At 35.9% G+C, this 23739-nt stretch overlaps 1 protein-coding gene across 1 annotated transcript in view; it reads left to right on the top strand.

The window, feature by feature from the left end:
- INPP4B (inositol polyphosphate-4-phosphatase type II B) overlaps positions 1–23739 on the top strand; it is a 948429-nt gene that overhangs the window by 790412 nt on the left and 134278 nt on the right. Inside the window, exons 18-19 of the mRNA XM_057502657.1 lie at positions 9716–9893; positions 20990–21193. Coding sequence (XP_057358640.1) covers positions 9716–9893; positions 20990–21193 — 382 coding nt within the window. The remainder of the gene's footprint in view (positions 1–9715; positions 9894–20989; positions 21194–23739) is intronic.

Here is a 23739-nt window from a genome sequence, read left to right as displayed (position 1 = left end):
TTTCATGACTTACATTCAGGTCTTTGATCCATTTCAAGTTTACTTTTATGTATAGAATTAGACAATAATCCAGTTTCATTCTCTTGCATGTAGCTGTCCAGTTTTGCCAACACCAGTTGATGAAGAGGCTGTCAGTTTCCCATTGTATGTCCATGGCTCCTTCATTGTATATTAATTGAACATATATGCTTGAGTTTATATCTGGGCTCTCTAGTCTGTTCCATTGGTCTATGGGTCTGTTCTTGTGCCAGTACCAAATTGTCTTGATTACTGTGGCTTTGTAGTAGAGCTTGAAGTTGGGGAGCGTAATCCCCCCAGCTTTATTCTTCCTTCTCAGGATTGCTTTGGCTATTCGGGGTCCTTTCTGGTTCCATATGAATTTTAGAACTATTTGCTCCAGTTTGTTGGTATTTTGATAGGGATTGTATTGCATCTGTAGATTGCTTTAGGCAGGATGGCCATTTTGACAATATTAATTCTTCCTATCCATGAACACAAGATGTATTTCCATTTATTGGAATCTTCTTTAAATTTTCTCATGAGTGTCTTGGAGTTTTCAGGATATAGGTCTTTCACTTCTTTCATATTCTCTTCTGCTATATTCATATATTCTCTTTCTGCTAGTTCATAATTAGAGTATAGGAATTTAACAGACTTCTGTGTATTAATTTTGTATCCTGCAACTTTGCTGAATTCAGATAAAAGATCTAGTAGTTTTGGAGTGGATTCTTTAGGGTTTTTTATGTACAATAGTATGTCATCTGCAAACAGTGAAAGATTAACTTCTTCCTTACCAATTTGGATGCATTTTATTTATTTGTGTTTTCTGATTGCCATGGCTAGGACCTCCAGAACTATGTTGAATAAAACTGGGGAGAGTGGGCGTCCTTGTCTTGTTCCCAATCTTACAGGAAAAGCTTTCAGCCTCTCACTGTTAAGTATAATGTTTGCTCTGGGTTTTTTGTATATGGCCTTTATTATGTTAAGGTACTTACCCTCTATACCCATTTTGTTGAGTTTTTATCACGAATGGATGTTGAATTTTGTCAAATGCTTTTTCAGTATCTATGGAGATGATCATGTGATTTTTGTCCTTCTATTTGTTGATGTGGTGGATGATGTTGATGGATTTCCAATATTGTACCATGTTTGCATCTCTGAAATAAATCCTACTTGATCATGACGGAAGATCTTTTTGATGTATTTTTTAATTTGGTTTGCTGATATTTTGTTGAGTATTTTTGCATGTATGTTCATCAGGGATATTGGTCTGTAATTTTCTTTTTTTGTGAGGTTTTTGCATGGTTTGGTATTAGAGTAATGCTGGCTTCATAGAATGCGTTTGGAATTAATCTGTCCTTTGTACGTTTTGGAAAACTTTAAGGAGAATGGGTATTAGATCTTCACTAAATGTTTGATAAAATTCAGCAGTGAAGCCACCTTTTCCAAGTGTTTTGTTTGGTAGTTTTTTGATTACCAATTCAGTTTTGTTGCTGGAAATTCGTTTGTTCAGATTTTCTTTTTCTTTCTGGGTCAGCCCTGGAAAATTGTATTTTTCTAGAAAATTGTCCATTTATTCTTGTTTACTCAGTTAATTAGCATATAATTTTTTATAGTATTGTCTAATAATTCTTCATATTTCTATGGTGTCTGTAGTGATTTTTCCTTTTTCATTTCTGATTCTGTTTATGTGTGTAGACTCTCTTGATAAGTCTGGCTAGGAGTTTATCTATTTTGGTTTTTTTCTCAAAGAATCAGCTACTGATTTCATTGATTCTTTCTATTGTTATGTTTTCCTCAATGTTATTTATTTCTGCTCAAATCTTTATTATGTCCCTCCTATGGGCCTCATTTCTTCTTCTTTTTCCAGTTTAGACTGTTCATATGGTATTGTTCTTCTTTCCTGAGGTAGGCTTCTATTGCAATATACTTCTCTCTTAGCACTACCTTTGCTGCATCCCACAGAATTTGCAGTATTGAATTACTGTTGTCATTTGTCTCCATATATCGACTGATCTCTGTTTTATTTGGTCATTGATCCATTGGTTATTTAGGAGCATGTCGTGAAGCCTCCATGTGTTCTGGGCTTTTGCTTTTTCATTTTCTTTGTGTAATTTATTTCTAGTTTCATACCTTTGTGGCCTGAGAAGCTGGTTGGTACAATTTCAAGGCTCTTTTTGTGACCTAGTGTATGATCTATTCTTGAAAATGTTCCATGTGGACTTGAGAAGAATGTGTATCCTGGTGCTTTTGGGTGTAGAGTTCTGTTGATGTCTGTTAGATCCATCTGTTCTAATGTGTTGTTCAGTGCCTCTGTGTCCTTACTTATTTTGTGTTTGATTGATCTGTCCTTTGGAGTGAGCGGAGTGTTGAAATCTCCTAGAATGAATGCATTACATTCTATTTCCCCTTTTAATTCTGTTAGTATTTGTTGCATATATGTAGGTGATCCTGTGTTGGATGCATAGATATTTATAATGGTTATATCTTCTTGTTGGATTGACCCCTTTATCATTATGTAATGTCCTTCTTTGTATCTTTTGACTTTCTTTGTTTTGAAGTCTGTTTTGTCTTATACAAGTACTGCAACACCTACTCTTTTTTCCCTGTTGTTTGCATGAAATATCTTTTTCCATCCCTTCACTTTCAGTCTGTGTGTGTCTTTGGGTTTAAAGTGAGTCTTTTGTAGGCAACATATAGATGGGGCTTGTTTTTTTATCCATTCAGTGACTGTGTGTTTTGATTGCTACATTCAGACCATTTACATTTAGGGTGATTATCGATAGGTCAGCACTGATTGCCATTGCAGCCTTTAGATTTATGGTTACCAAAGCTTCAAGGGTAACTTCCTTACTATCTAACAGTCTAATTTAACTCACTATGTTATTACAAGTATAATCTAAAGGTTCTTTATTTTTCCTTCTTTTTCTTCCTCTTCCATTGTTTATGTATTGGGTATCATATTCTGTACTCTTTGTGTATACCTTGACTTACTTTGGGAGTAGGTGATTTTATTTTGCATCTGCTTAGTTATTAATTGTTCTGCCTTCTTTACTGTGGTTTTCTTTCCTCTGGTGACAGCTATTTAGTCGTAGGAACACTTCCATCTATAGCAGTCCCTCCAAAATACACTGTAGAGATGGTTTGTGGGAGGTAAATTCTCTCTGCTTTTGCTTACCTGGAAATTGTTTAATCCCTCCTTCAAATTTAAATGATAATCTTGCTCGATAGAGTATTCTTTGTTCGAGGTATTTCTGTTTCATTGAATTAAGTATATCATGGCATTCCCTTCTGGCCTGTAAGGTTTCTGTTGGGCAGTCCGATGATAGCCTGAGGTGTTTTCCTTTGTATGTGTTCTTTTTTCTCTCTCTGGCTGCTTTTAATTTTCTGTCCTTATCCTTGATCTTTGCCATGTTAATTATTATATGTCTTGGTGTTGTCTTCCTTGGGTCCCTTGTGTTCTGAGATCTGTGCACCTCTATGACCTGAGAGGCTATCTCCTTCCCCAGATTGGGAAAGTTTTCAGCAATTATTAATTTAAAGACACTTTCTATTCCTTTTTCTCTCTTCTTCTTTTTCTGGTACCCCTATAATGCGAATATTATTCCGTTTGGATTGGTCACACAGTTCTCTCAATATTCTTTCATTCCTATTCCTAAAGATTGTTTGTTCTCTCTGGGCCTCAGCTTCTTTGTATGCCTCTTCTCTAATTTCTATTCAATTTTCTGCCTCTTCTACTACATCTAGTCTGCTTTTAAATCCCTCCATTTTATGTTTCATTTCAAATTTTGCTTTCCTTACTGATTGAACCTTTGTCCTGAATTTTACCCTGAGTTCCTGAATATTTTTCTGTAGCTCCACGAGCATGTTTGTATGTTTTTTTGAACTCTTTTTCAGGAAGATTGATGAGTTCTTTCACTTGGTTCTTTTTCTGGTGTTTGTGGTATTTGGGTTTGAACCAGGTGCCTTTGATGTTTCTTATTTGTATGTGGTGCCCTCTAGTGCCCAGAAGCTCTACTCTCTGGAGGTGCTCACCCCCTCAGCATCTGATGTCAGGGGTAGCAGAGGAGTGGCTCTGGTGCCTGGGGGAAGAGCTGTTTCCCACTTCCTGTCTGCGGTGCCTGTCCCGTGTCAGAGCCAGTGGGTCGAGCACACAGGTGTAAGGCTCTGTGCTTTGCATCTGTAGCTGTTGTACATGGGACCTCCCTCTGGCTCACCTGATGCCAGTGCACTGACTGCCTGTTTGCGGGCTGGTGCCGGCAGGCCAGGAGGAAGGCACAGCAGGCTGTGTGTCACAGTGGGGGGCCTCAGAGCTGAGTATCCAGCCAGGGGATGGAGCACCTGAAGTTCCTGTAAGTTCCCAACCTGCTGCAAAGATCGTGCCCAGACAACCTTGTCCACCTCTCCCTTCTCCTGTGCGACTCTTTGCAAACCTCACCCCTTCAGCAGCCCTCTCACTGCTAGGAAGCCTCTCAGACCACCCGCCTTTCCTTTTTCCCAGAGTGGCAGAATGTGGATCCCCCTCCTCCACAAATGGCCATAATCTCAGTCTCTCAAGCACTCCTCCTGTCCCAGCTCCCCAACCCCACCAACCTCCAGAGCACCACACAAAGTAGGTTTGTGTTCCAAAGCAGATCTCCAAGGCTGTGTGTTCAGCAGTCCTAGGCTTCCACCCCCTCCCCCGCTCTGTTTCTCTTCCTCCTGCGGGTGAGCTGGGGCAGGGGAAGGGCTTGGGTTCCACTCAATCAAGGCTTTGGTACGTTATTCTGTTTCATGAGGTCTGCTCTTTTCTCCAGGTGCATGCAGTCTCATGCAGCCCTCCTTCCTGTTTCTGTTTTAGGGCCTGTTGTATTAACTGCATTTTCACACTATATGTGGTTTTGGGAGGAGTTCTCTGTCTCACCTCTCATGCTGCCATCTTGAATCTCCACCATACATACTTTTTAAAAAAGCGTAGTCTCAAAGAAAAACATCAATTTAAACTTACATCATATAATTCATTTAACTGTATAAGTTAAATCCATAGGAAGTAAGTGATTCAAATACTGTTTTCTTTCTAGTTCTGTTCTCTAATCCATACTTGTAGCAGAAAAATTGGAAGAATGCATGAAGGAAAGCAGAGAGGTATGTTTTTACCTTCTACAATTTCATGAAGCACATTGTTAAACCCTATGAAGCCAAAAGGGTAATATTCAAGTGCACTAAAGTGTAAATTTTCATTTATTATCTGTATGGTTTTCTTCTCAGTTAGAACTGAGAGCATGTCTATTCTTCCCATTGGATTTAAGAGATTATTTTATTTTTTTTGCAAGTAGTGCTTGAGTTGAGAAAAAAACAAGTGAAAATCATCCTTACATTTTTCTCTGGATACTTAGTTTTGTCATACATAGTAGCAGAGGAACAGCACCCCACAGCTTTTTCTTGCCTATGTTCATCAGCCCTAATCCTCTTCTGCCCATGCCCCATTTGCATCTTTTTCTTTCCTTCCCCCTCCTTGCCCATTTATCATCTCTCATCTTTGTTTTCCTTTCTATATTTTCCCAAACAGTAGCTCAGCTGAGCAAATGGATTAAGGAGTGCAGATGGCAGTGTCATGGAGGAGGGAAGGTGCAGACACATGGCAGAGCAAGTCCCAGATATGGGGTGCAGGCAGGGAGCTCCAGAAGAACTGCTTTCTTTCTCTCTCCTTGCCTCTTACCTCCTTCAAATCTAAGCATGAGGCTGTGATTTCAGTGTCTTGGAATAGAGACAGAGGTGAGACAAGCAGTTTGTAGGCTATCACAATAATTCTAGTGGTAGAAGATAATCGTGGCTTGCACCTGAGTTGTTGTGGTGAGTGTACAAGTAAATGCTTGAATTTTGCATATATTTTGAATAAAAAGGCAGTTTATTCTGGAAAAATGGAGGACCAAAGGTAGGAGAGGAAGAAAAACAATACACACCATGTCAAATGGATTTGCCGTGAACTGAGATGGGAAAGAGCACAGAAGTTGCTGGTTGGTGAGGATGGAAAGCAGATCAGGAGGTCAGCTTGGGACATGCTAAGTTGGAACCCTCTGGAGGAGAGCTTTTGTTTTTAACTGGAGTTCAGGGAAAAGGTCTAGGCCAGAGATGTGGATTCGGAATCAGTAAAACTAAGGTATTTAAACCATAAGATTAAATGAGATTACTTAGGAAGGACAAGTAGATTAGAAAAAAAGGAAGAATTTCAAAGACTGAACCTCGAGCATGCCAACACTAGAGGATGGGGAAATTAGGACAGGCAACAAGCCACCACAGTGGAATATACACTCTGGAATACACGATCATTGTTTTACTTGTATTTTGGTTAGGAATTAGAGTTTATGTATATTATTTCACTGCGTGCTTTGTTTTTCATTATGTCTCCAAAATCTGACACCCCAGTAACAACACACACATGCACAGTGTGGAGTATGTGTGTATTGTAATTAAACTGATGTTAAATAATTAAAATCTATTAAAGTGTAGATACACACATATACATATGCATATTTTAATTCACTGTCTTATCAATAGAAAAAAATTACAAAACTAATTTCAACATTCATTTGTCCATGATTTGCTATATTATTAACATCCTATAAAATGTTTTTTTGTCCAAGCAAGTATTTTGCCTTTCTCTGGTTTTGTCTGACTGATAGTTGATTTAAGTGTTTGGATTCAGTTTAAAATTCAGACAATTATAAAATAGAATTCAGCTATATTCTTTTTATCTTGATAATTAAATTATACTCATAACTTTCCATTTAAGAAGCTATAACTATTAAAATATATGACATGTTTAAAGAGTAAGGCACTAAATAGGTAGATGAAATTTATGTATACTTAAAATTATTTTGTGGGTGATGATATTTTTTTCCCTAACATACTATTTCATCCTGGACATCAACATTGGGTTTTACTGTGGATAATGAATCTTTCTGCTTTCCTAGATAAGATGCTCATTAAAAGACTTGAGAAAACCAGTGCCTGCTGGTTTTATATAACTGCTCCAACGGAGAGAGACCGCAGAACAGGGGGCTGGAGTTATGGTTATGTCCCCTTCTCTAGGTGACTGGAGAATGCACTGAGGAGGAGAAGAAGGGGACAGGGAATATACTGGGAGAGAAAAGATGACAGGATGATTAAGAAAAGTAAGGGGAGGCCATCCTGGTAATGAGAAGAGAATCAAACTCAGCTTGGATGCCAATATGGAGCGCCACAGTAGCTTTGTCAAAGGCATATAAAAGTTAGAATAAGTTAGGAATGAAGACCTTAGAATGTACCTCAAATAAAACAAAAAGGAACTTTGATCAGAGTCATTGAGTAACACCAAAGGCTTTACAGGAGTTCTTAGAGTCAAAACAATGGCAGCAGGTGTCTCCAAACGTGCTCAGCTGTCCAACTGCATCAGGATTTCCTGAGGTGGTTGTTATAAATGCTGAAATCTACTGAATCAAAATCTCACTGTGTTGCTGGAGAATCTGTATTTAAAAAAATAAGCACCAGGCCCTGTACTCATCCTCAAGTGAATCTCAGCCTGCTAAAATTTGAGCACCACTAAACTAGAGTAAGAACATGTGAGAACTAAATCTTAAAATACATGCATTTGACCCAAATGAAGAGGAGATTCCAAGGGAATTTGCAAAGAAATATGCAGAAAAAATAATGAAAGTAGATAATGTTCAGGAATAAAGTAACAGTGAACTGTTAATACAGTGTGAGATGAGTAAAGAAGGAAGGCAATGTTGATAGGGAAAGAGGAAAGACCACACATGGCCTTGAATACTCTAGCTTCCCCAGATCTAACCCATGAGAGAGGACCTGGAAGCTGACACCAGAAAGCAAATTAAAATGGCAGGAACACAGATCAGTGGAAAGGGAGGGATCACTGAGTTGCTACCACAGGCTGCTGTCTCTGCAGGGTCTGTAGTAAGTCCTACCATGCTGCCAGAGATGCTGGGTAGCCAACATCATCGCCACCTTGTGACCCATCAATACCTTTAGATTATCACTTTTTTTGCAAAAATAGCAGAGTTCTTTCATTTACTAAAGACTATGGTGGATTGAACTTTGTATCCAGATGAGAAGGGTGACCTCCCAGTTCATGATTTTTGTCAAAGGCTTTAGCACACTCTCACATGAGATCAGACAAATCAATAAGAGAGCGATAACTGGCAGGGACTATTGTTTTTTTCTCCTCACCATTATTATTTGTCATTTGCTTGAATTTGCATTTAAATGCATATAATAAGTAGTTATGGTATGTTTTATTTTTAAGCTTCTGCTTCTTAAATTTAAAACTCTACAAGTACAAAATTAGGAGCAAATTCTCTTAAGTGTCACAAAGGAGCAAAGTGTTTCTTAGCCGTCGTAAACCTGTACTCTTCTTTAGCTTCTTGTCCTATCTTCTCAGTAGTCCAAACAGCCAAGGACATTTTTTTAATCATAATGACAAAGGAAATAACTAAAATAATGAAAATATTCACTATATGTTTGCAAAAGAATAAATAGTCTCCTTAAAGAAACAGATACTTTCCCCTGAAAATCACTAGGGAAGGGGAGAGGTCTTCCTAGATATTAATTTTCCTTACAGGATTCTAATATTTCAAAATAAGAGGAAATTATGGGAATTTTAATAATTTAGAAGGTAAGTGTAGAGAAAATATTCAATAAATACTCAACATAGTTTGCAAGGTATTATGAAAAATGCTTTGACAGTTGGATATAGAGGGATGTGAGCTAACGTTGTGCCAACCGTGGGAACACGCCAGCCGGGACTTTCTCTTTGGCTGGTGTTTTGCTGTTTGATTTCTTTCCCTGCTGTAGTGCTTCCTTCGTCCTTCCGAATGAATCTGACCAAAGATTCCTTCATTCCATGGAATCCTTACCCCAATAATGTGCCTGGCCAATTCCAAGACGACCATTATAAAAATAAATAATCTTACTAATTACTTCAAGTAGTAATCAATTTTAATTATTTTATAAGCTGAGTGAGAAACCACACAGAACAAAAAGGGTAATGTTAAAACAGAATAATGGGATTTTTGTACTATAAATGTCCTTTTCTATCTGAAAACTTTCTCCATATGCCACCTTGGCATTAATTTGTTCTTGCCTCACTTCTCAGCTACCAAAATTTGCTCTCCTGCCTTACAAATCATGAGGTAAAATATCAGTAGTAGTTATTGAGTGTTTGCTCTGTGCCAAACACTATTGTAGGTATTTCTCATGAATGATTGCCAGTCTTACCACCATTTAGGATTGTTTAGGTAATTATTCCCAATGCCCTAAAGAAGAAGCTGAAGCCTGCCTGAAGTCACCCAGTTAGTAAATGGTGGAGCCAGCATCTATGTTCAGATTGGCCTGAATAAAAAGGCTCATACTTCTCCCTCTGTACTATGTAGCCTCAGGTGCATCAGTGCATCAGTAATGAACACTAACTTGTTTGGAATACCAGTACTTGACATACATAATCACAAAGAATCTTCCTAGTGACTGAACATGGGCTGGATTTATTTCACCTAGTCTTAAAAAATATCTTGCTCGTTTTACTTATTAAAAAACTCTTAGGACACCATAAAAATCTCATAGACTAGTTCTTCTTTGTTCAATAGGAAGTAATGTCATTTGGAGGTCTGTTTATCATTTGCCATCTGGTACTAAGGGCTGCAGATTCTGCTTTTTGTGTAACCTGCTTTTATCTCTGTTGCAGTACTGGATACCAGTTAATTTACTATTCACCTGAAAACACAGCCAAAGCAAAAGAAGTTCTCAGCAACATCAATCATCTACAACCTTTGATAGCAGCTCATGCAGACCTCCTGCTTAATTCTGCGAGCCAGCATTCTCCAGACAGCTTGAAGAATTCTTTAAAGATGCTTTCAGAAAAAGTAAGATCCAAATCATCACTACAGTGGGGAAAATGAAATACCCAATTCCCCACTGGTGTTGCTTTCTGCATACATTGCTTTCATAGCATCTGGAAATGTAAAATAGACTAGGTTAAAAAGTGAGCTTCAAAGTATTGCAACAGTATCAAAATGAATTGGCCTCATTCTCTTTTCAAATTTTATTGAGCATTATTTGTTTTCCCCTAGTAGGAAATGAAACCCATTATTGGTAGGGGTATATTTTCTCTTTTCCATAATATCTTTCATTTTCTTTGGTTCATGGTCTTATTAAATGAATTAAATTAGATTTTGAAATTACTTTATTTTCCTCTGGTGACCATCTAACTTTTGTGCAAATGAAGCTATGCATTGGAATAGAAATGTCACTTCATCTGAAAGCAGAACTTTAATATAGATTCTTATTAGTGGCATGGGCTAATTCCTCTGCCTCACTTTGCTTTCTATGACATTATCTACTGGGAAAAGTCACAAAAATTTTCCAAAAGTATTGGCTATTATTTCAAATGTAGTGGGACCTCAACCTTAATTTTTCCAAAGGTGACTTACACCTGCATATACAAGGAGGAAAAATACTCTGGCATGTGGTAAATACTCAACATCAACTTCCGTAACTAATTAGGGCACCTGAATTATACAGAGAGAACCAAGATAGAAAAAGACAAACAAACTATAGCTTAATTTTAAATGTAAAACCAAGTATCTTGAGACCCAGTCCTGATACACTTGCCCTTAACTTGTGCATCCTGAGGATGTCTTGCAATTTATTATGAGATACTTCTGACAAATATGCCCTTGAAAAAACCAACCAAAGAAAATTCTGTATCACTTTTAGAATAAATTACAGGGTAGTTCTTCATATCCCTGAAGAACAGATTCATAGAAACCTGCATGTTATATATGTATATAAATATTTTATCCAGATATGTTAATTTGTACTCAGATATGTTAATACCTTGCACTTATTTAAAATTTTAGTTTAAAATATACATTATCTTATATTTTTGTAGGATAAAACTATTGTCTAGTTTCATTAAAAGTTAGCTAATTTCTATACAGAAAGGTCAAGTGAATTGGCTAATGAATTAGAAAGTTGAAAAATGAAAACCCAAGATTTCCAGTTCAGAATGCAGCTCTCTTCTGTGCCAGAACAAGGGCCTCCATCATGAAAAGGGAGGGGAAAAAATGACCCAAACTTTGCAAGTATTCGCTTTGTCAAATAATGTGCTAGGGGCTTTATGACTTACATTATTTCATTTCATCTTCAAATTGTGGGTACATGTTATCTTCACAAAATAAAAAGATTGAAGCTCAGAGAATTGTTTTTTTTTAATTTAATGTGCAAAATTACGCAGCTATGGTCAAACCCAGGAATCAAGAAAAACCAGCATTCAAATCTAGGTCTGGTTGACTGGAATGGAAACTCTTCCTGGTATCTTCTACATTGTGTATGTGCTTTGACATTTCCTTTTTAATTAAATGAGGAATTGTTAGATAAATTCCTCAACAAACACCTAAGTATTCTAATAGTCAAAAAATATGTCATGGCTAGGAAAAAGGAAAAAAGAAGACAATTGCATACACTAAAATAATATTATTTCATTTTGGTTCATTTCTTTTTTGGATTTGTATATGAGGTGAGGTTTTTCTGGGTTTACCTCAGCAAAAAATCTTAGCAAATAGCGTAGCACTGCAGTGATTACAGAGCAGTATTTATATTCTTCCTGTGCACTGGGCAGAGATTTGTCATTTAATGCATCATTTACAACTTGCTGCAGTGATTTGGGTTTGGGTTGGGGGATAGAAGGCATATTTTCTCCTCCTTTAACTCAGCATTGCTCCAACGTTTTCCCCTTTGTTTTTCCACTGAGTAGACAAGCTCTGTCTTCTAAAAAATCTGTCAGCCCTTGAACTAGGAGGATCTTTTTTTAAGTTAACTTGCAAGCCATGCATTATTTTAAGAATTTATGCCTGGAATTAAAAAAAAATTCTATCTAAGTTAACAGAGTTTTGCAGACTCTATGAAGATGATTAGCAGCTCATGGTTTAAAATAAAGTATGATCCATGAATATAGCATTAAAGATACATAGTTTAGTGACATCTTAAATTTTAGTATAATTTAGTACTAGCAATATTTGGCTTAAAATGTTTTGTTTTTAAAATCAGAGTCTTAAACATTATGGATTAGATAATAAAAAATCCTTTCTTCATTGATGGTTGATGGTCCCCTTATTTCTTTTATTGAAAGTGATATGTTTGGAAAATAAGTGCGTGGGTTGTTTTCTTAGTAACTCATCCATATAGCATGTTCAGCACGTAACAGGGACTGTCTATGTTCATGCTAATTAGGAAACTGAAGACTTTGTAGCCTTAGAGCAGCCAAATAGGGAGTAGTTCACTATAGGAAGGTAGGAAGGGCTCAGGGCAGCCCATGGGTTGTGTGTAATAAGATGGCTTCTCTCCTCTTAGGTAAGACATTGCATCTGAAATGATAAGAATGGATGCAGTATCAGATCAATATATATTCAGAGTCTGGGAAAAAGTAAAGGCCAATAGACAAACCCATCTTGCTAATGGGGTATATTCACAGAGTCTCAGAGAAGGCAGTATTTGTAGACCCAAAAGAAATTTACAACATTTCTCCTGCTAATAACCAATATACAGGACAAAGGGTACAGCAAAATTTCATCCCTCTGAACATCTATTGGTGGGGAAAACAAAGAAACACAATTTATAAAAAGTAATAATGTTTACTGAATTCATATTATGTTGTCAGGTACTGTCCTTGACACTAGGGTCACAAGTGGAATAAGACACAGGTCATTTCTTCCCAAGAAATTCAAGGTTCTTGATGGTAATGGCTATGACACTAATGATGATGATAATAATAGTCAGCATTTATTGGAGGGTGAATAACTGTGAGTGAAGCACCATTATAAATTTTCACAGGTCCATGAAATAAATACTATCATTTTCAACGTTTTTAATCCTAGTAGTATTAGGAATCCTTTTCTTTACCTAGTAGATACTATTAATATCCTCCTTTTATATAATATAGGAAACGAGGTACAATATATATTTATATTTTGCCCCAAATTACATACCTTGTGAGGCTAGCTCCAAATGTTGTGAACTTAACCACTACACTATATCATCAAATGTTCCATGAGTTCCATGATGGATACTTGTATGTGGAAATAAGGAAACGTAAAAGGTAGGCATGGGAGTGGAGAGTACAAAACTGAAATTACACAAGAATAAAAGTTTTCTGTTTTTCATATCCTGATGTACACAAACTCAATTAAATTATCCCAATTGTTAATTTCTTAGTATACCTGATTGATAACTGGGTTTGTTTTCTGCATGCTAGTTTGTAAAAATTAAAGAAGTTATTTAATCTCATTATGTAGGGTCACAACAAAAGACAAGCTGAATTTAAATGAATAATTCTCACAGAGAAGACAAAGGATAGAACAAATATTTAACAGAAGATAGGAAAGGTTAATAATAAAGTGGGATAAAAGTCATTTTCCTCTTCTCTAGACCAGAAGTATGCACTACTATGGAAAAAAAAGACAGAAAAGTAATGTAAAGAAAGTTGAACTGAAAAAATAAGGGCCTAAATATAGACAGTACATAGGTATCTCTCAAAGCTCAGATAAATGTATGACATTAATTTAAACGACCATTGCATTTTCTGTTCCACAGAGATTGATAGACTTTGCTTAAAAAGTCATTATTCTTCTACTCATCAAAAAGCAGTATTGAACACCTAACTATGTGTGGTATTGTATTTGATGCTATGTGACAAATACTACATAGACACGGCCCTTACCTTTACAACCTTAGAATTTAAAGGAATAGGGTGTTTCATAATATAAATTGTGATACCTCTTAACATCTGTTATATGAAAAACAGCAACAAAAAAGATTTTGTCGCAAATGTTAGAGGCTATCCTCACAATGTATTTGAGAATACATGTCTTCCAATTCCTAGTATCCTTTCAACCTTAAATAATACACTGAAACATTCTACTGTATTCAAAGAAAGAAAGAAAAAAGCATTCCATTATAAAACTTAACTGGGGATTTTCTTAAGAAATGCTTTGTTTTCCAGGAAGCCAGTATGCTAAGAAGGTGAAGATATATACATTATACAGAAAAGTACTGATTATGTTTATAATTTAGATACTGAGAAGAAATTCATATAGTTTATTCACTTCAACCACTCCTACATCTATTTTAGTCCCAAACTGAACAGATAACTTAATGAGCAGAGGTTCTTTTTCCATTTGTTTTTTACAATTGGTGGAAATATTTATACACATGTGTGTGTGTCTGAGTGTGTGTGTGTGTGTGTGTGTGTATACACACATACATTAGTAGTACAAAGGAATTTGAAAATAACTGATATAAATGGAGATGAAATTTCATGATTAGAACTTATATTTCTTTCCAACGTGCTCCTTCAAATGGTAAATATTTAATTGGTGATACAGGTAATTTTATACAAACAGTCAAACCTGTGTTCATTAGAGCATTGAAAAAATAGGGGAAAATAAAGATAATAAAAGAAAATAATTTAAGAATGAGATATACATAAAATACATGGAATTAGAATTTGTATTGGACAAAATGGATAAAATAATTGGAAATAAGCAGCACAGGAAGATAAACTATGTGATTCTAATGATCACCTAACTCTGGTTTTCAAGCTGTAGCATAAGGAGAAGGAACACAAGACAATACCTTCTCAAGTCGAGGAGATAGACTGGGTTCAAGAAGTCCAGGATGCCTAGAATTTTCAGAGCAGAGTACCTGAAAGGAGACAGCAGCACACAGAAAGAGGTTTGGGATCTTTTAAATTGCTACCTGAGTACTGACCTGAATATGCATGAGAATAAACTAGTCAAATCCAGGGAAATAAATGCCAGAAATAAGCAAGCAAAACAATTACTGTGGTCACATAGTGCTGGGAAGAGCCCATCCTCCCATCAAGAGCAAAAAGGCTTTATAACACATACCATGTACAGCCCTAAGAAGGGTACGGCTCTCCTTCTGGGGTTAAATTAACCATTGCTTAAAGGCTGCTCTTGATCCACTTCAACAAGCTTAAAAATAAGGCTTGAAAGGATCTTACTGATTCCAAGTAGCTTAACTGCCACCAGAACAAAATCTAACATTTAAAGAAATACAATAACATCCTGCAACAAAGAATATAAAATACAAAATACTTGGTATTCCATAAGTATATACCAAGCACAGACAATGAAGCAGGAAAATGTGACCCATAACCAAAGAAAAAGCAGTCAATAGAAACAGACCCCAAAATGACAGACATTATGAAATTAACATATCAGGACCTTAAAATAGCAATTATAAATATGCTCCATATATTCAGGAAGGCAGAGAAACAAAAGAACAGGAGGAAGAAAAAAATGGAAGATTAAAAAAAGGCCAATATAGAACTCATAGAAATGTAAAATATAATTTCTACAACAAAAATATGTAGTAAGTGGAATTAGCAGATTGATCACTTCAAAAGAATAGGATGATGAACTTGCAAACACAGCATTAGAAACCATCCAAATCAAGTACAGAGAGAAAAAGACTTAAAAACATAAATAGAATATCAGATATCAGTGACTTCTAGAACAATACCAAGATGTCTAACATATATATTATTGGAGTCCCAGAAGAAAAGGGGAACAGAAGAATATTTGCTGAAATGATAGTAATTTTTTTTCAAAATTTGATGAAATAATGAAACTAGAGATCCAAGAGCCCCAGTGTACTCCAAGCAGAGTGAACATTAAGGAGGAGAGGAGGAAACAGAGATAAGAGAAGATTGTGAAGTGACCAGAAAAGAAGAAAAAAAGACACATCTTGTACACAGGAAAACAAAAACTTATTCTTAGACACTATACAAAGCCAGAAGACAACAGAGTAACCTTTCAGAGTACTGACACACACAAAAATGTTACAATTCTAATATCCAGGGAAGATGGCTGTCAAAGATAAAGGTGAAATAAAGGCCATTTTAGACATACAAAAAATCACAAATTTCATGGCAGACTTGTACTATGATGAGTTTTAAAGGAAAGTCTTTAGGCAGAAGTAAGTAATAACATGGAAAATTTGGGTCTACACAAAAGAATAAAGAGTGCCTGTAATGGTATATATGTGGGCAGATATAAAAAAATCCACACTTTAGTTTACTTAAACATATTTACTCCTTAAAATAAAAATATCAATGTGTTTTGTAAAATTAAAATACCAATGTATTATGTGGTTGTAGCTTCTTAGCTTAAGCAGAGACATATAGATCAACAGAATAATATTGAGAATCTAGAAATAGACCCATACGTACATGGTTGAATAACTACAGACACAAAAAAAAGCACAAAGGAATTTCATGGGAGAAATATCTTTTAAACATAAAATTCAGACACAATTTTATATCCATATGCAAAAAAATGAGCCTTTATCTCTACCTCACACATATATAAAAATGAATTCAGAATGGATCATAGACCATTATCTTGGCTAAGCAAATGTTTCTTGGGTAGAACACAAAAACATGAACCAAAATAAGAAAACAAACTATATATAAGACTTCATCAAAACCAAAAATGTTCATTAAAGTCTCAGAAGACAATGTTCAGCAAACACTATTAAGAAAATTAAAAGAGAAGTCATGGACTGAGAGCAAATATTTATAAAATATGTATCTGACAGAGGGCTTATATTGGAATATGTGAAGTATTTTTACAACTTAATAAGTAGACAAACAACTCAATTAAAGAGGGCAAAAGAATTGAAAGGACATTTCACCGAAGAAGACATATGGATGAAAGATAAGCACATGCGAAGGCACTTGTTATCATTTGTTCTTAGGGAAAATGCAAATATGAACTACAATGAGGTAACACTCACCACTCACTATAATAGCCAAAATCAAAAAGGCTGAGCATATGAAAAGCTGAGGAGTATAGAGTAACTGGAGCTTTCATATATCACTGATAGGTGCACAATTATTTTCACACTTTGCAAAGCAGTTCAGCAGTGTCTCATAGAGTCTATATATGTAGTCCAGTCACTTCACTCCTGGTTATTTACCCAAGAGCAAATCTAATCTCTAGGCTGGAAGGTTGTTAGTTAATTAAGGAAGTACTGAAAATTTGCTTTTTTTTTTTTTTAAAAAAACTTGAGACCAGGCTGTGATGTCTAAAGTCAAAAGACTTTCAAGGTGGAAATAGGTGGCAGTGCTTGTTCAGGAGGTGGGCAAAGATGGGTTTTAGAGACTGAAGCATGAAGATGGTAGTTGAAGCTGTAGAGGAATGTGCTACATCACCAGTGGAAAAAATGCTTTCAAGAGATTTAAAGTTCCTTTGGATCCACTTAACGTATTTTGAATGAGCAGGGGGTGATGAGTCTACAAAGGAAACTGAAAAGATCAGTCAAGAAAGAATAGCATAAATAGAAGAGTACACTTCATTGCTTACAAGGAACCACCGTAAAGGTTTCACAGGTAGGCACTGTGATTTTGTACAAACTGGGGATGAATAGTTATGATGTCAGGTAATTCTCCTGAAAGTTCGGAGTTCTTTCCTTTAGGGAATGTTGAATACATATCAATGCACTAATGACAGAGTATTTCAAATAATTGAAATATATCAAATTTAAAAATAGCTAAACTTATTGTCATGGTCATTTTGCAATATACAAATCCTGAATCATTATGTCGTACACCTGAAACTAATATAATGTTGTATACAAATTGTACCTCAAAAATAATTAAATGGTTACAGACAGGGACCATGCAACTGATAAAAATGAGTGGGTACAAAACAGTAGGTAGTAGTGGGGTCTGAAAAAATGAACAGGATTCTTTCTTGCCATATACATGGCTACTAAAACAATAACCACTGGTTATGTCACTGGCTGCTTCTGTTTTGCAGGTGGTATTAGGAAATGCTTTGAACTTTTTCACTGAAAAATGAAGATTTGAAAAACAAGTGGGCTTTTCTTAATTTGTTGAGATCTCTAATTAAAAAGGCTGGTTTAAATAAACATATTCCTAACTATTCCTCTGCCATTAATATTCACAAACCTAGGAAATCTATTCCCAAGAGAAGGAATTTTTGGTAGTTTTATACTTGTAGATAATTCTGTGTGTAACTTTGAAGAATACTTCCATGAGAATATGAATTGGAAAAATGTCAGTAATACAAAAAACATTTCATTTTTATAATAACATTTCTTTTTCCTTTTCAAATATCATACAAATGAAGTAGACCTGCCTTGGGTTCAGAGTTCGTTTTCTACTGCATTATTAAATTAATATTTTAAATGAACTATTTTGCCTACCCTTATGATAACATTTAGACTGCCTAACTTCTTTCATTTAATGTAGTGTGAGCTGAGTCAGAAGAGGAAAAATGTTTTCAGAACTCTGATAGGCAACTCAGAGACATGATCACATTCTTCCCATGACTTGTAACTTCCCTAGTATCATCTCAGTTGCAGGAACAGCAGGATACAGATGTATTGGCATTGAATGATTACATTAATCCTTTGAGCTGATTTATTTAGACTTTTAACATCAGGGCTTACATTGGTCTACATTTACTAAATAGTGCTGGTCAAGAAAACTTAGAGAACACATGGGTATTTCAAGGAATATTAGACTATTTTCTAACCAAATGTAATTCAATGCAAAGGATCTTAGTGATTCAGAGAGTTTTCAAGAAGTCAGAAAAAATTTTCAGTATAAACACAATGTGAAAGAGCAGCTATTACTGTGTTTGTAAAGATTTTTTGTGTTATTTAGAGCTATCCCCCAAAAATTTCAGGTCATAAAACTGCAAGATTCTACTGTATTATCTCCCATGTCTTTGGTGATAAATCAACCAAATGAGATAAATGAGATATGAATAAATGTGGATACTCTGTATGGGCATATATGGGAAGAAAATGATGGCATTTATAAGAAATGTAGATTGCACTGGGTATGAATAGATATGCAGTTCCACAATAATTACGTGAGTGTTGTGGAGACTGGAGTTGTAGTAGCAGGAATTTACAGTGGATTAGCTCCAAAAATAAATCAAAATAATTTATTGAAACTATCAATAGAGACATAGTTTAGTTAAGTTGAATGGAAGCAAAGTCACTTTTTAGTATTTAAATTCACATTGGTGGACACATCCATCTTTATATAGATGGACACATCTATCTATATAAAAATTATATAAATAACATCTTTCTCCATTGTGCTATAGCTATACTGACTTGTCCGAAGTACTGTCTAACCAACTTTTCCATCAATATTGTTTATATCTTCCATTCTCATTTTAACTCTTCATTGTGAATACCAGTTAATACATTTTTGCTCCTTTTCTGTATAAGCTGCCTTATTTTGTTTTCCTAATTACCAAAATATATTCCCACATGTTATTCTTGTATATACTTTTTTCCCATATTTCTTATCTACTTATCATATTGTGTCTTCAATATGATTAATATATTAAAAGTGTTTAAAACGTCCAGTGAAGATCATTACATAGCAATTGTGGACATGATTAATTATAAGAGCTGATAGATGTTCAAAACACTTGGTAACTTGGAGTTAGGGAACAAGGGGAAGGACAGAAGCATCTAAGTTGATGGTGGCTGGTAGGTGGTGTGGGAACGGGCAAAAGCTATTCAATTTGTCGGAAAAGGATCTCTGTTCCATTTGTGCTGCCAGTGAGCAGTCTACCCTAGAAAAGTCACCACAACCTTTCTTAGTTTCTTTATCTGGTTAATGAAGATGTCTAACTTTGAGATCCCTTCCAGCCCTAGAATTTCATGATCTATTGCAAAGACTGAACTATGCAGTTGTGACATACATAACCTTATTAAGCACTTGTTTTGCATGTGGCTTGACTGGTTTATTTCAGATGCTGACAATACAGGGAAATTTAGAGACAATGTAATAACCATTAGTTAGCTATGGCATTGTTGACTGCCTTTTTGGGAATGCACCAATGATTACCTGAGTTAAAGCAATAGTCAGTATTATATCCAAGTCAGCATTATATCCAAGAATGTCTTATCAAATGATGATGATAGAAACTACTATTCAAAATAATGTTATGTGTTAGAAGTTGAAGGGCCTCTTCCTAACAGATTACAAAGTATGACTTATTAGCAATATAGGTCAATGCTTGAGTTACTTTTCTACTCTTTGAACAGATTTTTAGACCATGTGCATGTTAATATAGACCACATGCATGTTCTGTTATAGAAATTCAATTACTGCACCCTACAGTATATTACAGGGTGAAACTTTTACATATTTAATCAGGATATCACAAAGTACAGCTTTAAAATTCTTTATTATTGGGAAGCCATAATTACTAGAGTTCTTACTAGGTATTTATCACCAGCTTGTAAAATCCACCACGGCAAGTTTCACAGCAACCTTGTTAACACTGAACATTATTGAACCATTTGGTGAAGACAATTTAGGGGTGATAATAAGGAATAAAAACCAAATGTTTTCATGGAAAGACTGCCTGTATCATCTCCACTGTTGAAATCTGTCCATGATGCTAAAAAGGAAAAAGGTCTCCTGTTTCTTATTTTTTAGAAAGATATTCTTTCATTAGACTTTAACTCTGCTTAAAATATAGAACATACCTAGTCCAGTCGCATTTTCTTTTAAGGTGTATTTGGAATTGCTTAAAAGGCACAGCAAGTAGATGGTGTTCAGATGATTATCTCCAGTGAAATTTATCTCCAAAGGCAAGATTTGGAGCTGAAAGAGAGGGGGCTGAGGAGACAAATGGTGTTTATAGTATACACAGAATCTCAGCACTAACTTTTATAACAGGAGAACTCAAGGCCTTGGCAGCAACCCCAAACCGAATTATTTCCCATCTATTGGTATGAATCATTTTATCTTCTGTTGCCTGTACTTTTTTCCTCCATCCACGCAACCTAAGTGCCAAAAGTCTACAATTGACCTTTTCATAGCTCTCTGCTGAGATGCCTACCACAGTGTTTCTAATCCTCGTCAATTTCTTTCCAGACGGAGCTTTTTGTACATGCCTTCAAGGATCAGCTAGTCAGAAGTGCTCTTTTAGCACTCTACACTGCCAGGCCGGGGGGTGTCCTCAAGAAACCACCCTCTCCTAAGAACAGCACAGAGGAGAGCCATTCTCAGCACCTGCCCCTGGCCATGAGAAGGCAAGACTCTATCCCACATCACTCAGACTATGACGAGGAAGAGTGGGTAAGTGCGCTGCATGCCACGTGCCTCTTGATGTGTAGTCCTGAGAAGTAAAGCAAGAATGATAAGAAATCCTTGCTTTTCATCAAAACAGATAGGAAACAGCCATAATATAGATGGTGAATAAATAGGTCACAGTTTTCCTTGGAGGCAAATTATACATGAAAAATTTATTCCTGTTCACATTTAAAATGTATTTGCTATTACATAAATCATATCATCACATTAAAAACTTATTTGCTATCAAATAAATCATATCATCTATCTATCCATATCAATCTAGATCTGTCTTTCTAACCAAGAATATATCATTTAAGATGCCACAATTGCAAGACTCTATAATACTTTGTCTTACTTATAACCAAGGTGATATAAACCATTAAAATTTAGCCAAGAAAATAGTGTCTAACTGTATTAGATGCTAAACAATTAATGATTATTTTTCCTGCCACCCTAGAATTTTAAAGTATTTGGGGAGTAAATGATTTGAAAGGACCAGATCTGTCAAAAAAAAAAAATTGCCATCTGACGGGCTGTGGAGGGATGCCTGCTCTTACTTTGGTACAGTTTCTGTCATAGGGGGGACAGAGCTGGGCTCTCAGAGGTAAATGCTGAGCGAGTATTTGTTGTTGCTGCTGCTGCTGAAGACTGCGTTTCTCCTCCGGAAGCATTGTCAAAAGAGCAAATCTAATATTTCTCCTTTGTACCCTCACTTTCTTCTCAAGTTTATTCACAGCTCCAAGGTGTTGTGTACCTCTTGACCTCTATGAAGTTCAATTTTCTCAACTGTGAAGTGAAAATAACAGCACCTGTTCTGCTTAATTCTTAGGGTGGCCATGAGATCGACAGTGTATCTGGGCGCCAATGTCCCTTCACCAGGGAAGGCCTAGGCAAATGCATTCTATTAGTCTAGGAGCATTCTCATAGGTTTTGTTTTTTAAGATATGTAAGTTATAGAATCTTAGTATGAGTATCTGTACTATCCCTTGAGATAAATGGGGAGACTGGATCTATAGTAAAATGAGTATTGTGAATTTTAAAGAATCTAGGTAGGTATAGAAAAGAACTTGTAGTTCATTTAATTAAATATACAGTGTTAACCTTTTGACAAATTATTACCATTTAATTTTTATACTAAATCAAGTTAGAAATTTGGAATTGGTTATCTTTTATATTTATAATTTTCACTTCGCTGTGTCATACACACACTCTCCCACAGCTCACCTTCCCCCTGCTGCTCAAAAGTGTCTCTCTCCACTGGGGAGGATGGGTGGGAAGGGAAGGTTAAGATCGAAAAAGGGGCATTACGATTAGCACACACAGTGTGTGAGGGGGGACCCGGGGAATGCAGTGTAACACAGAGAAGACAAGTAGTGATTCTACAGCATCTTACTACACTGATGGGCAGTGACTGTAATGGGGTATGTGGTGGGGACTTGACAATAGGGGGAGACTAGTAACCATAATGTTGTTCATGTAATTATACATTAATGATAGCACAATAAAAAGATAATAAAAATTAAAATTAAAAAAGTAAAAAAAAAAAGTTTCCCTCTCCTTCCCTCACTCCTTATTTTCTTTAGATAATTTTTGAGACCTTGTATATCATAGGTGCTCCAAATGGGAAGGTGAGGAACATTAGATCTTTAGGTCCTAGAGCTCAGAGTCTAATGGTAGATAAAAACATGTTAACAAATACTTGCAAAATGTTGTGACAAAGTTTGGAGAGAGACAGGTAGTGAAGATAGGCTTTGCTCATATGACTTCAAGTCAAAATTTTATATACAAAACCTTGTGATGAAGGCAAAAGAAGGAACAGAGCAGGAAGTGTGTGGCTAGTTGGAGAGGCTTACAGTGGACCATTCAGTCCAATGTGTGCTCCTAGCATCCAGAGGCTTCCAGGACTCTGCAGCCTGTTTAGGGCTCTAAAAGGACAAATGCTGCCAATTAAAAAAAAATGAGGACAAATTTCAGTCCTTGTGAAGGGACAAAGCTGCAGTAAGAGCCTGCAAGGTTGTTGGTGCCCCTTGGCCATTCTCCTAGGAACACTTTGGTAGTGTTGACCCTAGGTAAAAGGATCCCTGATTTTTAATTCCAGTTGGTGACAGTGGTATCGTCTCAGTTTCTCAGGATGCTTTTGCTTTCCCTTAAAGAGAAAAAGGGTAGGGTAGTAATGAAGAACTGCATCTTCCTCTTTATCTCCTCCTATATGATTTCTGAATTTCCTCCAGAACTCACCGCTTCTAGAAAGCATGTAAACACTATATCTGAATTTACCACAATTACAAAGAAATTCTTTCCCACTCAGAAAAGTTACTTCTAACTCTCCCTTCCTAATATAAATTTATTCTATTTTCAAACAATAAGTTTGTTATATAAATGCATTCTTCAGTATTTTTCTTAGCAACTGCTTTCTTTTAAAAAGATCACTTTGTCAAGAGATGGAAATCCCTTATTAAAAAAAAAAAAGAAAAAACATATTTCCCCAAAGTTATAACCATTTAATGTTATTTTCAAAGCTTTATTTAAGTTAGGAAAGTTGAGTAAAT

Source organism: Manis pentadactyla, chromosome 5 (genome assembly GCF_030020395.1).
Source record: "Manis pentadactyla isolate mManPen7 chromosome 5, mManPen7.hap1, whole genome shotgun sequence".
NCBI lineage: Eukaryota > Metazoa > Chordata > Mammalia > Pholidota > Manidae > Manis > Manis pentadactyla.
This window is presented reverse-complemented; position numbering and strand designations above follow the sequence as displayed.